Below are 13,600 nucleotides of genomic sequence, written 5' to 3'. Positions count from 1 at the left end.
AACATATATTTCTCACACTTGAAATGCAAAAATATCATACTAGACGTACCTTGAGGTTCTTGTTTCACCTGTACCATGTTCAACATGTTTGGTGCCATTGTGTTTGGTGTTACTGTACTAGTAGGTGAATCGGAATGTTTCCTTTTCTTGTTTTGATGACCAAGACTACAGTAAGAAAAATATAAGAAATACAAAAAAGATTAGTAGTACCGGTACGTGTACATTTTTTTTTTTTTTTTTGGGGGGGGGTTTCAGGTAAATCATAATTTATAGGAGTCAAAATAAGAATTTTTAGGAGGGGGGCCGGGGGTGGGTCAAGTAAACTATAAATTACAAGATTTAAGCTACGTTTTTTTTTGTTTTTTTGTTGTTGTTGTTTTTGTTTGTTTTTTTTTGGGGGGGGGGAATGCGTTGTTTGTTTTTGTTGGGGGGGGGGGGGAGGTTCAGGTAAACCATAATTTATAGGAGTCAAGTATTTTTTGGAGATACTATAAAGTGAAAGAATTCACAATAGAATGCAGAATTGAGTACAGGATACAAGTCAATGAAAAGAATTAAAACTGAAGGCTCTGTAAAGTATATATGGGCGGTGGACTCAGTGAGAAATACAAGTATATTATAGGAAACATATACAGCATGTACAATATATAAGAACAAAATTAGGGCTTGAATTTATGATATCAGATATCAGCCTAGAGTGAACTTTTACTTCAATGTGGTCACCAAACCCAAAACTATAGACTTACACATGTATGATATCTTTGAGAATGGGATGTCAACAACTATTCTGTGTCATTCAAAATAAACTTTGATGTCATGTGAAGTTTCGGGTTATTCAAGCTATGTTGAGTTTTTTTTTTGAAATGATGCCTGAGGCACATTTGGTTGTCAGTATACATGTACAATGAAACCAAGGTTGTCAAGATATTTGACTTTCAATGTTTTTCTTAAGTCGTTGACAGGTGTGTAAACAAGACTGTCAAGAGCTAGCAAAAATCACCCAAAAATTATCATGATAATATGTTCTTCATTTTACATCATTTTACTGGCTGCTTTGAAGTTTTACTATTTCTTCATTGACTTGTACAACACGCAGGCACAGAGTCTGACTAGATTTCTCATAATATTACACTGTTAGTTCAGCCTTTAGGTTTTGTTAGTTAAGCCTTCAGGTTTACTAAGATAGACACAAACTAAAACTATTGAATGGATGTTGGTTTAATTATAGTCTCAGTAGGGAGGTGTCTCTGAAAACTAGTTTATGTAGAGTTCCATGAACTTGCATTACTGTTTTGGGACTTCCAATGTTTACACTACATGTATATAGATCACAGGGTGATTAGAATCCAACAAGAGAGGAACCACTATCACCCACTTGTGTAATCAACCACATTAGATTTAGTTTGTGTCTATCTTAGTAAACCAAAGGCTGGATTACTTGTGTCGTATCAAATTTTTGTCTTTCCTTGTGCCATTTTGATAAAGTCTATATTTGAATAATACTCACATAGTATAGCTACTACAATCTAGCTACCATAAACTTTATAGTTCACATTGTGGGAGTTCTTCCAGATATTTTGATTTATAGCTTGATTTTGTGGTGAATTGCTCAGCCTTGAACACAAACTTTTTTACTGTGGACATTGCCATTGACAAGTCCTCTACCAGTTATCAAGATGTGACATTAGTAGTAGTTCAGAGCACAGACTACTATGCATTGTATTTAGACTACCAAATTAGCAATAGTCCAGGGTACATAGACTTCTCAACATTGTATCTAGACTACTAAATTAGCAGTATAGTCCTGGGTACATACATTTGTAGAATACTAAACATTGTATCTCGACTACTAAATTAGCAGTAGTCCAGGACACATAGACTACTAAACATTGTATCTAGACTACCAAATTAGCAGTAGTCCAGGACACATAGACTACTAAACATTGTATCTAGACTACCAAATTAGCAGTAGTCCAGGACACATAGACTACTAAACATTGTATCTTGACTACTAAATTAGCAGTAGTCCAGGACACATAGACTACTAAACATTGTATCTAGACTACCAAATTAGCAGTAGTCCAGGACACATAGACTACTAAACATTGTATCTAGACTACCAAATTAGCTGTAGTCCAGGGTACATAGACTACTAAACATTGTACATGTATCTAGACTAACAAATCAGTAGTAGTCCAGGGTACATAGACTACTAAACATTGTATCTAGACTAACAAATTAGCAGTAGTGATCAGGATACATAGACTACTAAACATTGTAAATTTAAACTATCCTTTGGAGGAAATTGAAAAGTTTATACTACATTAACATGGCTAATACCGCATCGTTTAACTTGTACATAGAATTATATTGACTCCTAATCATCTCTATTCATCCTTCTCCAGTGTGCCCTCGACGCGCCACACACACAATTTCAAGTGACACACCAAACTTTGGTGTTCCTATATCTCTTACTATGTAGTGACTCACAAGTTATCCCAGATCTTTCTCATTTTCACTCACAACAACAAAATGTGGTTATCATTAGAGGGTACACCACTCCTACCAAATAAGCAACACAAAAAATATCTGTTGTGTTGACAGTGTTGTAGATTTAGGGTTATGACCCTACATGTACAATACTGATATTGACAACTGTTCACTCCTTTCTATCCTTCTCCCAAATAATGCAATAAAAAAAATACCTGTTATTGTTGTAATACATGCAACTATGATACTGGTACTGCTGGTACGCACAGCTGCTATACATTATCACTTCGGTTTAGTTACTTAGTCTGAATTTAAACCACATGAAGCTGAACTACGTAACATTTGATCATCATATCTTGCCGTCAACCTCACTCTGTATATACCCGTTGCACAAGTGAAAAGAAATGACACTGTACAGTATTTCCTTTCTATTTTGCACCGTGCATTTATTAGCGAGATGTACAAAATCTGATTTACTGACACGGTGCAGGGTGTCCCCTGATACTGAATTCATTAGCAATAGACTCCACAAACAAAATAATTCATCACCCAACATAAGTTGACTGTAGGGGTTTCATATTACGACCGTGTGAATAGATGAACGAGCTGCAACTGTGTCAGCTCAACAATAGCCCTACACTTCATCACCTCCTCTCCAATTAATCAACTGTCCCTATACGCCTGTATTGTTAGTCAGGAGTAGTCTATTTGTTTAAGGAAATAGGGACGGCAGCTTGGGTTTTTGTAAAAAGTTGCGTTTGATAGTTTTTATCGACTGGTGGCACAATGACAAAACTGACATGTACCTAGCTGATTGAGTTCAAAAACCTCTTTTTTTTCTTCTTTTTTTTTTTTTACAAGGATTCCCTCAAAATAACATTTCAACATAAATAGACTAAGGTATACAAACTGACATGATATCTCGGAGTTTTTTTGTCTGTTTGGGGTTTTTTTTTTTGCAAGGAAAATAAAAGAACAGTAGAAAAGATTACATCAGACAAAAACAGAACAAAAACATTAAACAAACAGCAAAGGTATGTCAGAGGTTATCAATTTACAAAAGGACCCCAAGGGTGTTATTTTTAGATTGTTCCCAGGTGTAGATTTTGCAACAATAACCTCCAAAGATTTTTGGGGTTTTTTTTATAGGTTTTTTAAAACTATAGTGACCAAGTAAGAACACCCCTTGGTTCATCTCTTTCTCTCTATGGAAAAGTTCAATGGATATTTTGATAGAATTAGAGTCACCTAAACCAGAATAACACTACATTTATCTCTGTACATTATGAATTGGTCCAATACAATTATCCCGAGGGTTTAAAAACTTCAAACAAAGCACTTCTTCATAACAAATAGACTGTAATTTGACTACTACTGATAAAGCTTCACTGTCACATAAACTCAGAACCAAATACCAACACAAAGACATGTGTACTAGTACATTGCTAGAACATGTTCATAATTATGTATGGGTGATAATACATGTAGTTTAGTTACTACATACACATGTACATTCATATCAATTGCATATAGGTACATTTAGTATACATGTACACAATGCAATAAACACAGAATATGTTACATTTTTGTACAATGTGCATATAGTACATGTATGTAATGTATACTGTGTACATGTACCGCATACATGTACATGTACACAGACACAATCACATACATGTACATAGTACACACACACATAGTTTACACACATGTATATGTACATAAAATTATATCCATACATGTATGTATAACACAGATAGACATCACACAAGCATTTTAGACATAACAAAACAAAACATATATATGATGCATACATACATGTACAGACACACAAACACAGCATATTGGATGGGACACCACTGTGACAGTAAATTACAACTCATCCATTAATTTTTGACGAACAACACATGTACACACACACACACACACACACACACACACACACACACACACACGCACACACGAAAGCACGCATGCACATACACAATATGTGATGTGAAGAAATCCTACAATATACGTGTACAATTTCGAACATCAATGAATAACAAACAACATAGAATCAATAAATACCAGCACAGCACTATGATTCAATGAAAGGTAAACAGTGTCAAAGTCTGGTATTTATAACAAAAAGGTATATGTTACTCCTGAACCACAACAGTACATTTATCAAGTACACATACAGCAGCTTTTCACTGAAACTGGGCCAATTTGGGGCTGAAGGACATGACACGACACATATCTTAGAGCTGGCACGTTCCCGCAATAGCAGGAATTGGTGGTGAAAGGGTTAAAATTTATAGTCTAGAAATACATGACAAGTCTATCCATTGTTATACAAAGTCAACAGGAAGCATGTGGTCAAGTTGTAGGAGAGAGGTTGTGATGACTGATGTCAAACAAGTAGCAGTAAGCCCCTACTGGCCGATATCCTGTCATTGATTAGTCTGGATGCCAAGGTGGTGGAGGTGTTTGTAAATCGTAACGATACATGCACCTGCATAGGAACTATAGACTAGCCATTATTCAGTGTTAAACCTTAGCAACACAACCAGTCTAACTTAACTGAAACCCTACAATATCTTATGGTGCCCCAAAATGTGATGTTCTTGTATCCCTTAATATGTGGTGACTCATGGGATAAAAAAAAACCCCACAATTTGATCACTTTGCGCCATGACAGAATGTTTTGTCTTTTAACAGAACACACTACCTTCATTTGCATATTTACATTCAAGGATGTAGTGTCATGCAACACTATGTCAAGTGGGTTATAAATCACCGAATGTCATGCACTTATACTTGAAATAAGAGCAAAACACATACATGTCATGTAAGTAGATGGAATGGTCTCAGCATGTCATTAGTATTGTAACAAGTATAGGATACTTCAAATCTTAATGTAATATATATGTCACTTCATAAAGAAAAGTCTGTCTTGAAGGCCAGGGATTCAATACCAGGTCCTAACATCACATGTAGTAATTACAGCTAAAATGATGTAGGCTTGGTGTTTCACTTATGCAACATGACATTTATTACACACCCTCAGACAACTTCAAATGCAAAACAAACAATTACATCCGTGCCGTGCACAGTGGGGGTGTAGAAGTACTCAAGTTGAAATGTTTCATGTGTAATGTTTTTATTAGAAGCCTGTTTTTACTGCACTGTGACAGAATAGCAATGCTTATCAGTGTTCAATGTGATTGGGCAATGGATCCTGCTGTGTTTATTGCGTCTCTGTTATTGTTAGTCTAGAGTTGAAATATGTCTAGCTCTGTGTCAAAAACATATATATACATGTAATGTCCCATGAGTGAAACACCAAGCCTACATCATTTTAGCTGTAACTAATTCTTATCCATGAAGCCATAAGTATTACATAGGATCATTCTTCTGTTCTGGACCAACTTTTAGCTCTACTTAATACACTGTAAGATACGTGGTGTTCTGCAGCCCTATCACTGGCTTTGTAAGACTAAGAGTGCCGGCATAAATATCTTTATACTACGGCTAGACCGACTTGGCCAATCAGAGGCCTTAATTTCAGTTGGTTATATGGCGACATAACCCACTCTTTCTTAGGGGTGTGATCTATATTATGCTCAGCACTCAATTTGCATGCAAAAAATTACACAAAATTTTGAAAAAGATCCGTTTGAGCCAATCACGCCGTAGTATAAGTAAGATAGACAAATCATTCGGTAGGGTTATGTACCAAAAACTCGGGGACTACACATCTATCATAATAGACGAGGAAGAACAGTGAAATTCAAAATCAAAATGTCAGTAAGGATAGCAAATAGAATGGTAAAGTAAGTCTTTTGGGTCTACGTGGTTTTAATAATGAATTGACATCAAACTTTGCACTGAAAGTTTATTGTTCCATACAAATATGATAGTAAATTCATAAATACATTTTTTTTCGTACAATTATAGTATTTGTACACATGGGTGAACAATAAATTATGAAAAATTATGTACTGAATTATTTATTTATTACTACAGTTGCAGGAAATTATAGTTTTGTAGTAAATACTGATAACTTATTCAAACAGTCAATCTACCAGTTACTACATACAGAATTTGATAATAACTAACAGAGATAATATAATTTATCATTTATTTATTTATATTATTTACTATTTGAATAAGGTCATAAATCAATGATAATTAGATACTATTCAGCAATATTGTCTCTTTATGTTAGCCAAGGGAAATATGAGTGACCTAAGGGGCCTTGGTCACTAGAAGAGTAGTCAGTGACAGACCCCTTAGGTTATAGTGTATTTTACAGCTCAAAGAAGGAAATAATAAATTTTCACTTTCTAAACATACATTACATGAGTACACAGTAGTTTATGAAAATTGTATAAAAATTATGTGATTTGGCTCATATTTTGAGCACCGCAAAACCAGTGACATTGCCACATGGTGTTTAGTTGTGTCATAGAGTGATACAAGTAATATCCATATTTTCTGTTCAAAGACAATAACTTGACTTGTGCATGGTGTAATGAAACACGAATTGTCACTTATATGTATATTTTGTACTCCTGCTACTTCACGTGGATATAAATTAATGTATGACCACTGTACCGTTCACAAATCCCTCAAAAGAACACCCCATTATCAACAATTTTAGTCTGTATTAAAATCCTGGTGTGATAAACAGTTGTCTGATGGAGCTACAGAAAAAAGTTGGTTCTGAATCAAAGAATGATATCATGTAATCTGTATGGCTTCACTGATATGATAACATTAATGTCTGACCCTGGGATTGAATCACAGGCCTTTAAGTGATACACGTTTGGTGAGTGGCTAAGGTGATTTCAATTAATATACTGTCATCACAGCAGGGTACCCTCTAATGATAGCTAAATTGTTGTTGTGAGTCAAAATGATAAAAAAAACTGGCATTTCTTGCAAGTCACCACATAGTAAGAGATAGGAGAACAAATTTCGGTGCGTCACTAGAAATTGTGTGCTTCAGTGGTGCGTCAAATTGGCTTAGAGGGCACACTGCATCATAGGCAGTGAAATGTTATAAGTGAAGTTATTCTGAAGATATTTGAACAGTCTTTCCATTACAATAGTATGAGTAAAATGAAATGTGTTTGTTTTTTCTAAATGTATAGACAAACCTACCTGCATGGGGACAGCTAACAAAGAATTGAACTGATTGTGCCTTATGTAACACATTGGTTTCAGGATACTGACTAGACACCAGACAGTAATATGGAAATTTTGTAGGCATGGAAAACAGTCCAGGATACTAACACTATATGCCAGAGAGTAATATGGAAACCCCATAGTCCAAGATACAGACCAGATACTATTAGAGTAATATGGAGATGATGTAGGCATGGGAAACAGTCCAGGATATTACTATATGACAGAGAGTAATATGGAAACACCATAGGCATGGAAAACATTCTAGGATGCCAACTGGATGCCAAAGAGTAATATGGAAATGTCACAATCTACATGTCAACCAAAGGGCATGAGTGCATTTTTAAATTTATATATATTTTATTTTATGGGGGGGGGGGGGTGTTAAATCATTTTTACACACTAAAAGTTTACTGAAGCCTATGATCTAGCCATCCCTTGCTATACAGATAGACCTTCAATCTGGTATTGACAGCCATAATCAATAAATGCATCCAATATTTGTACCTCTGTATAAGCTATCCCAAAATTCTGCCTGGTATTCTTCTTTTTTTTTTATTGTTCTCTGAATTTAACCATATCACCTCAATTAGGGCTATTTTATCTCCAGATTTTCTAAAACTGGTTTAATTTATAAACAATTCTCACATACTGTCTGCACTTATTTTCATTTTTCGTAATCTAATCATCCTACCGAACTCAAGTATACTACAATATCCCAAGAGATTTTTTTAATTAGAGTTATTTCTATCTGTCAATAATTCTAGAACAATACATGGCATTATTTTTAGTCTAAATTTCATCATACCAATCATGTTTACACACAAGAGTACTACCACTATTACATTTTCTAAATTTGTGTTACTTCTATTTCTACACAATTATAACATACCGCCTTGCATTATTTTTTTTTTATCAAGAATGAAGTATAGATGTACATGTACACTGAGCTTTGAGTCAACTTTAGAATCCTGACTGCAATCTTCATAACAATCAAGTTATGTCAAATTAGTTAATCTCAAGTTCAAACAATCTCTACTGACCAATCATCTCTCTTCCTAATTGACCAATCAAATGAAGGTCAATACCAAATTCGTGCCAATATATATGGAATGTAGTAAAACCTATATAAACCCTTATTTCTGTGTGATCTGTAGGAATTTTGTTAGATGTCCAAAAAGTGTGAGTAGCTGTTCTTATAGTACGTGGTAATATGTGGACATCATTCCTTTCCAGAACCTGTTTCAAAACAACCTAATTATTCCATGTTTTGTTGTTCTCAATGTCACCACACCTTTGTAGTTTTTCCTAGATCTCCTAAATTGAAGCTATTTCTATTAGTAAACACTTCTCATATACTGCCTAGCAATATTTCTATTGAGTATTATTCTCATTTTAACCATACCACCAGTCAGGAGTACCACAACATATTTCTAATTTTTTTCTAAGCAGGTATTATTTCTGTTTTACAAATAATTCTCAATGCTGCTTAGCATTATTTCGACCATACCACTGCTGTTAGGAGATACCACAATATATTACATGTGTATGTCTCTAGATTTTCTGACCTGGCGTTATTTCTGTCTTGTAACACAATTCGAAACTAAAGTCCACCGTTGTTTTTATTGTTGTTCATACCACAGCAGTACGGGAGAATCACAAATCCTTAGATTCTCTGATATGCATTTCACTCATTGTATATGACCCTAATAAAGCAATTGAACGAAGCCAGCATTTCAATGCTCCATATAGCCCTTCAATTATTAATTTATGGTTCACACATCACTTTACAAGTCACCAATTAATACAGACAGACTGGTACTAGCTGTGCTAGGTACAAAGGTAATTTACTATTGATAAAAAATAATACCATCATTTTGTTACTCAACCTCATTTTGAACATCGCAGTTCACAACATTCAGTCTAAATTCACACATCGTTACGTTCTGTATGATGTAGATTCTACTCCGACTCTGTGGCGCTGGTGGTGAAATATTGGAAATTTAATACTACAGTTAAAAGTACTAGCTAGGACTGAAAGGAAAATAGAAAGGGCTGCCATTTTGAGTGATGGTGTATGATTGTACATGGTACCGTGTTTACATACTATTTTCACCTCATTTTCTTTGAAGACAAGGAAATTTAGAGATTTTCACAAACTCAGATAACAGCGCAATCCTGAATCGATCCAACTTTCTCATAAACAACATTATGGCATGAGAATAAGTCATTTACATTAAGGTATTTACAAGTTTATGGAATTTACATAACAGCACCATTGGTGTTCTCTCTATTTACCAACAACCTGTTCGGTTTAAGATTCTTTCTTAAAAATATTTAGATATATATTTGTGACTTGTCAACAGTGAAGTGTTTATTTACAAAGCCATGACCTTGGTCGTAAAGATAGCAAAATTCATGACTTTGAAGCATAGTGGGACAAACTACTGTCACAATCTTTTAAGCTGTGATTTCAAATTAACCATGACCCCCCCAAATGATATACCAGGATGTATTGAGAACACGATATCAAAATTCAGAAATTTGTGCGTGTTTCTGGCATACAATATTGTGAATAGCGAACTAGTGAGCATTGCGTTAGGTGATCATACTGAGCGTAAATACTGACTGTGAATTCGGACCACAAAATCAAAGTTCAGCTGGAAATTGCTAAAATACTCACCTGTCTAACATTCCTTGAGCTTCTGTTGTTGGTAAATGTGACAATTGTGGTGGATTCGCCGTCAGATAACTGGTTAGTGCCACCGGTGCTTGCGTCGGCAACTGCGACATCATTTGGGGCGGGACCTGTGTCGGCACCTGCATTTGAGGTTGTGTCACCACCTGTGTTGGGGGTTGTGTATACATGATTGGAGTCCCTGATACAGGTGGCGGAACTGAGGGTGGTGATGGTATTTGCACCTGAGGTTGGGATATCTGGACTGTTCCATTTCTCAGGTCTGGCTTCACTTCTGGGGGTGAGTAGGGTTCTGAACTGGAATCCGGAGGGGATTCAGGCAGTGCCCTGCAAATAGCACAAACACCATGGCAACCATTAGTGATTACTTATATCTATGCCAAGACAATAGTTATGTGTTTTAGTCAAAGGTAAATGTATAATTTTGTTATGTAGTTTATTTATTTACATATTGAATACATAATTTATCATTCTTGGTTTTGTAATCTCAAACACTGTCAGCAAGTAAATCGTACCAACCATATCATTACTTACCATTAGAAACTTCTCTTTACTTTCTAGTTTCACACTAAATTACAAGTTTACCAACAATTCACAATTCAAAATATTTTCAACTTTAATCATTTGATTTAAAGTAGCCATATGGACGAGGATTGGATATTTATCTTAGATTAATTTTTTAAATCATTAAACAATTTTGGCATGGCTTTCTAGTTGAAAAATTAAAACATGTCAAATTCCTGTTAGTAACTCAATAATTAGCATGGCTTCCTACTTGAAAATTAAACGTGAAAAAAAAACATGTCAAATTCCTGTTCGAAACTCAATAAATTAAAAAAGATTTAAATATGTGTAAAATGTTTGTTATCGTACGTACAATCACAAACATTAGCTTTTTGCAATGTATTGAGTTACAACACAAATTTGTTCTATTTTGTTTCACATTGATTGGGATGGGATATATTTTGGATTTTTAATTTACAAAACAATTTTTATCATGGCTTCCTACTTGAAAACTCAATGTGGAACAACATTTGCCAAGTCCTTGTTTGTAACTTGATTAAATTGCAAAATATTAGTAATTGTGTAAAATCTGTACATACAATAACAAACTTTTTACACATTTTAATAGCTTTTTTGCAATTTACGGAGTTACAAACACAGACTTACATGTAGGCAATTTTAACTTAAGTAAGAAGCCATGATAAAATTGTTTATTTTTTTATTTAATTAAAAATCCCAAAATAAATACCCAATCCTCATCCATATGGGTACTTCAAAATTGAATGATTAAATTTGCATTCCATATGAGCACTATTAATATTTTGAGATATTGAAAAATTCAAAATAAATAAGTTAGAATATTTATATATTTATAAATTGTGTCATACTGTAATTACATGACACTGTGATTAATAATTCAAAATTAATAACATTCGGATGAAAACAATGTAAGAACCACATTCTTTAATATTGACAAGAGGGATCTATGAAAGCTCAATGTTGATTGGATGACATCATACTACATACATCAATACTGATTGGCTAATAAGAGTAACTGGTGTTTTTTTTTTATTTTGCATACTGAAATTAACCAATCAGAATACAGTCAAGTAGAAAAGTAAATTTGAAATAACACTTTGTTATTTGTATGTATAATTGTGTGAAAAAAACCGTGGCAAAAGTTCAGCAATATTTACCCTGTTGAATGCCCTTTGCTAAAGTACTGCTATACGTCATTACAAATTATAACAGCTTTTGGTAATATTTAACTTAGAAAGTATGTACACAATTTTAGTATATGTGTGTTACATAAGGCCAAATAAAAGAAATTGAAATAGTGTGTTTCGATAACCCAACTGATCCTAATTGAAACTACCCACCCTAAACATTTTTACATGCACATAAAATTATGACGTTTACTTCTATTTCCCTCTAGATTTTGTTGCTACAGTATCTTTAGTTACTTTTTTTTAAAAATTCCAGAGAGAAACAATGTCATTTCAGCCTATAACAGTACAGTTTGTATATTGTGTTTATCTACTTCTGAATTACATAATTGTCTTCATTTACTTCTTTTACACCTCATCAACTGTTACAGAAGTATTTAGTCTTTGGGTCGAAATAGTAAAAGAAATAAAATGTAAAATAAAATAAAATCCCCTGAAGTTGCGTTATCAGAAACACATATTTTTTTTAATGTTTACCTAACCTGACTGATGACTAGACTGCAAGCTACGTCATGTCATTTGGCCCTCACCAGCCTCCTCTCACCATAGGAGGAGTTGACCGATGTGTGAGGGCGCCCTGTTACAGCGTACCTTACAGACTAACTGGTGACTTTCTGTTGCCAAACAATAAAGGTTATTGACATAAACTGTCAATCACACATAGAAGTCCCTCCCATCTCATCTACATACTGCAATCATAAGGTTTTCTTCAGGCCTACAGAACGTTTTTGTTTTGGAATTGTTAAGTCGATAACATTTCAAAATAATCCTTTTATCCTTTTTTCCTGAGTTTGCATTACATCTAGGTTTAATTGTTCATTTTAAAGTTAGGAGTTGCAGTTTCCATATCCATTGTAAGTTTCACTGTAAGTTTTGAAAAGATAGGCATAGAATTCTCTATTTACTGGCAGGTAGTTGTCTTGTTGTTAGGTCACCTGACACAATACCCTATATTGGCTGTTCCAACATATTGACAGCCTTCCCTAGGGGAGTGCATCATGGTATTCTTTCAAGGAAGTAATTACATGCAACTCTGGATGAAATCACATTCATTGTACCATTAAAATATCTTTTCTGTCTGTCTATTTTTTAGAGTGCCTTTTTTAACGTTTGTCTTGTGTACTATGTAAATGTTGTGTTTTATATTATATGGGAGTGTATCCTGCAATAAAGTTATAATAATAATAATAATAAAAATGGACTCCTGTGATACAAGCCAGGACAGGACAGTGTAGAGTTACACTTACTTAACATTGTACATTTCTATGCACTACCATGAATACCCCATACTCTGGTTAGCAGAGAGATAAAACATTTCACAGTTTGGCCACTAGGAGTGCTACATTGTGTATTTGTGAGCCGTTTTTGAGCCAGAAGTGAGGGCAAGAAAAGTTGAGTACTAATTGTAGTAAAAGACCGCTGACTTGAAGAAACCAGTCATATTAAGAGATACTCTCTGTACGTTTTTTCTTAGTGATCATCACCAACCACTACTGGTATGCACACA

General features: G+C 34.4%; 1 protein-coding gene across 2 annotated transcripts in view; it reads right to left on the bottom strand.

The window, feature by feature from the left end:
- Nucleotides 1–13,600, bottom strand: part of LOC144447920 (myelin regulatory factor-like) — a 53,641-nt gene that overhangs the window by 25,292 nt on the left and 14,749 nt on the right. For both annotated transcript variants that reach the window (XM_078138018.1, XM_078138017.1), the window contains exons 4-5: nt 10,349–10,690; nt 50–165 (exon numbers count right to left, since the gene is read on the bottom strand). In XM_078138018.1, the coding sequence (XP_077994144.1) occupies nt 50–165; nt 10,349–10,690 (458 nt within the window). The remainder of the gene's footprint in view (nt 1–49; nt 166–10,348; nt 10,691–13,600) is intronic.

Source organism: Glandiceps talaboti, chromosome 17 (assembly GCF_964340395.1).
Source record: "Glandiceps talaboti chromosome 17, keGlaTala1.1, whole genome shotgun sequence".
NCBI classification, from domain to species: domain Eukaryota; kingdom Metazoa; phylum Hemichordata; class Enteropneusta; family Spengelidae; genus Glandiceps; species Glandiceps talaboti.
This window is presented reverse-complemented; position numbering and strand designations above follow the sequence as displayed.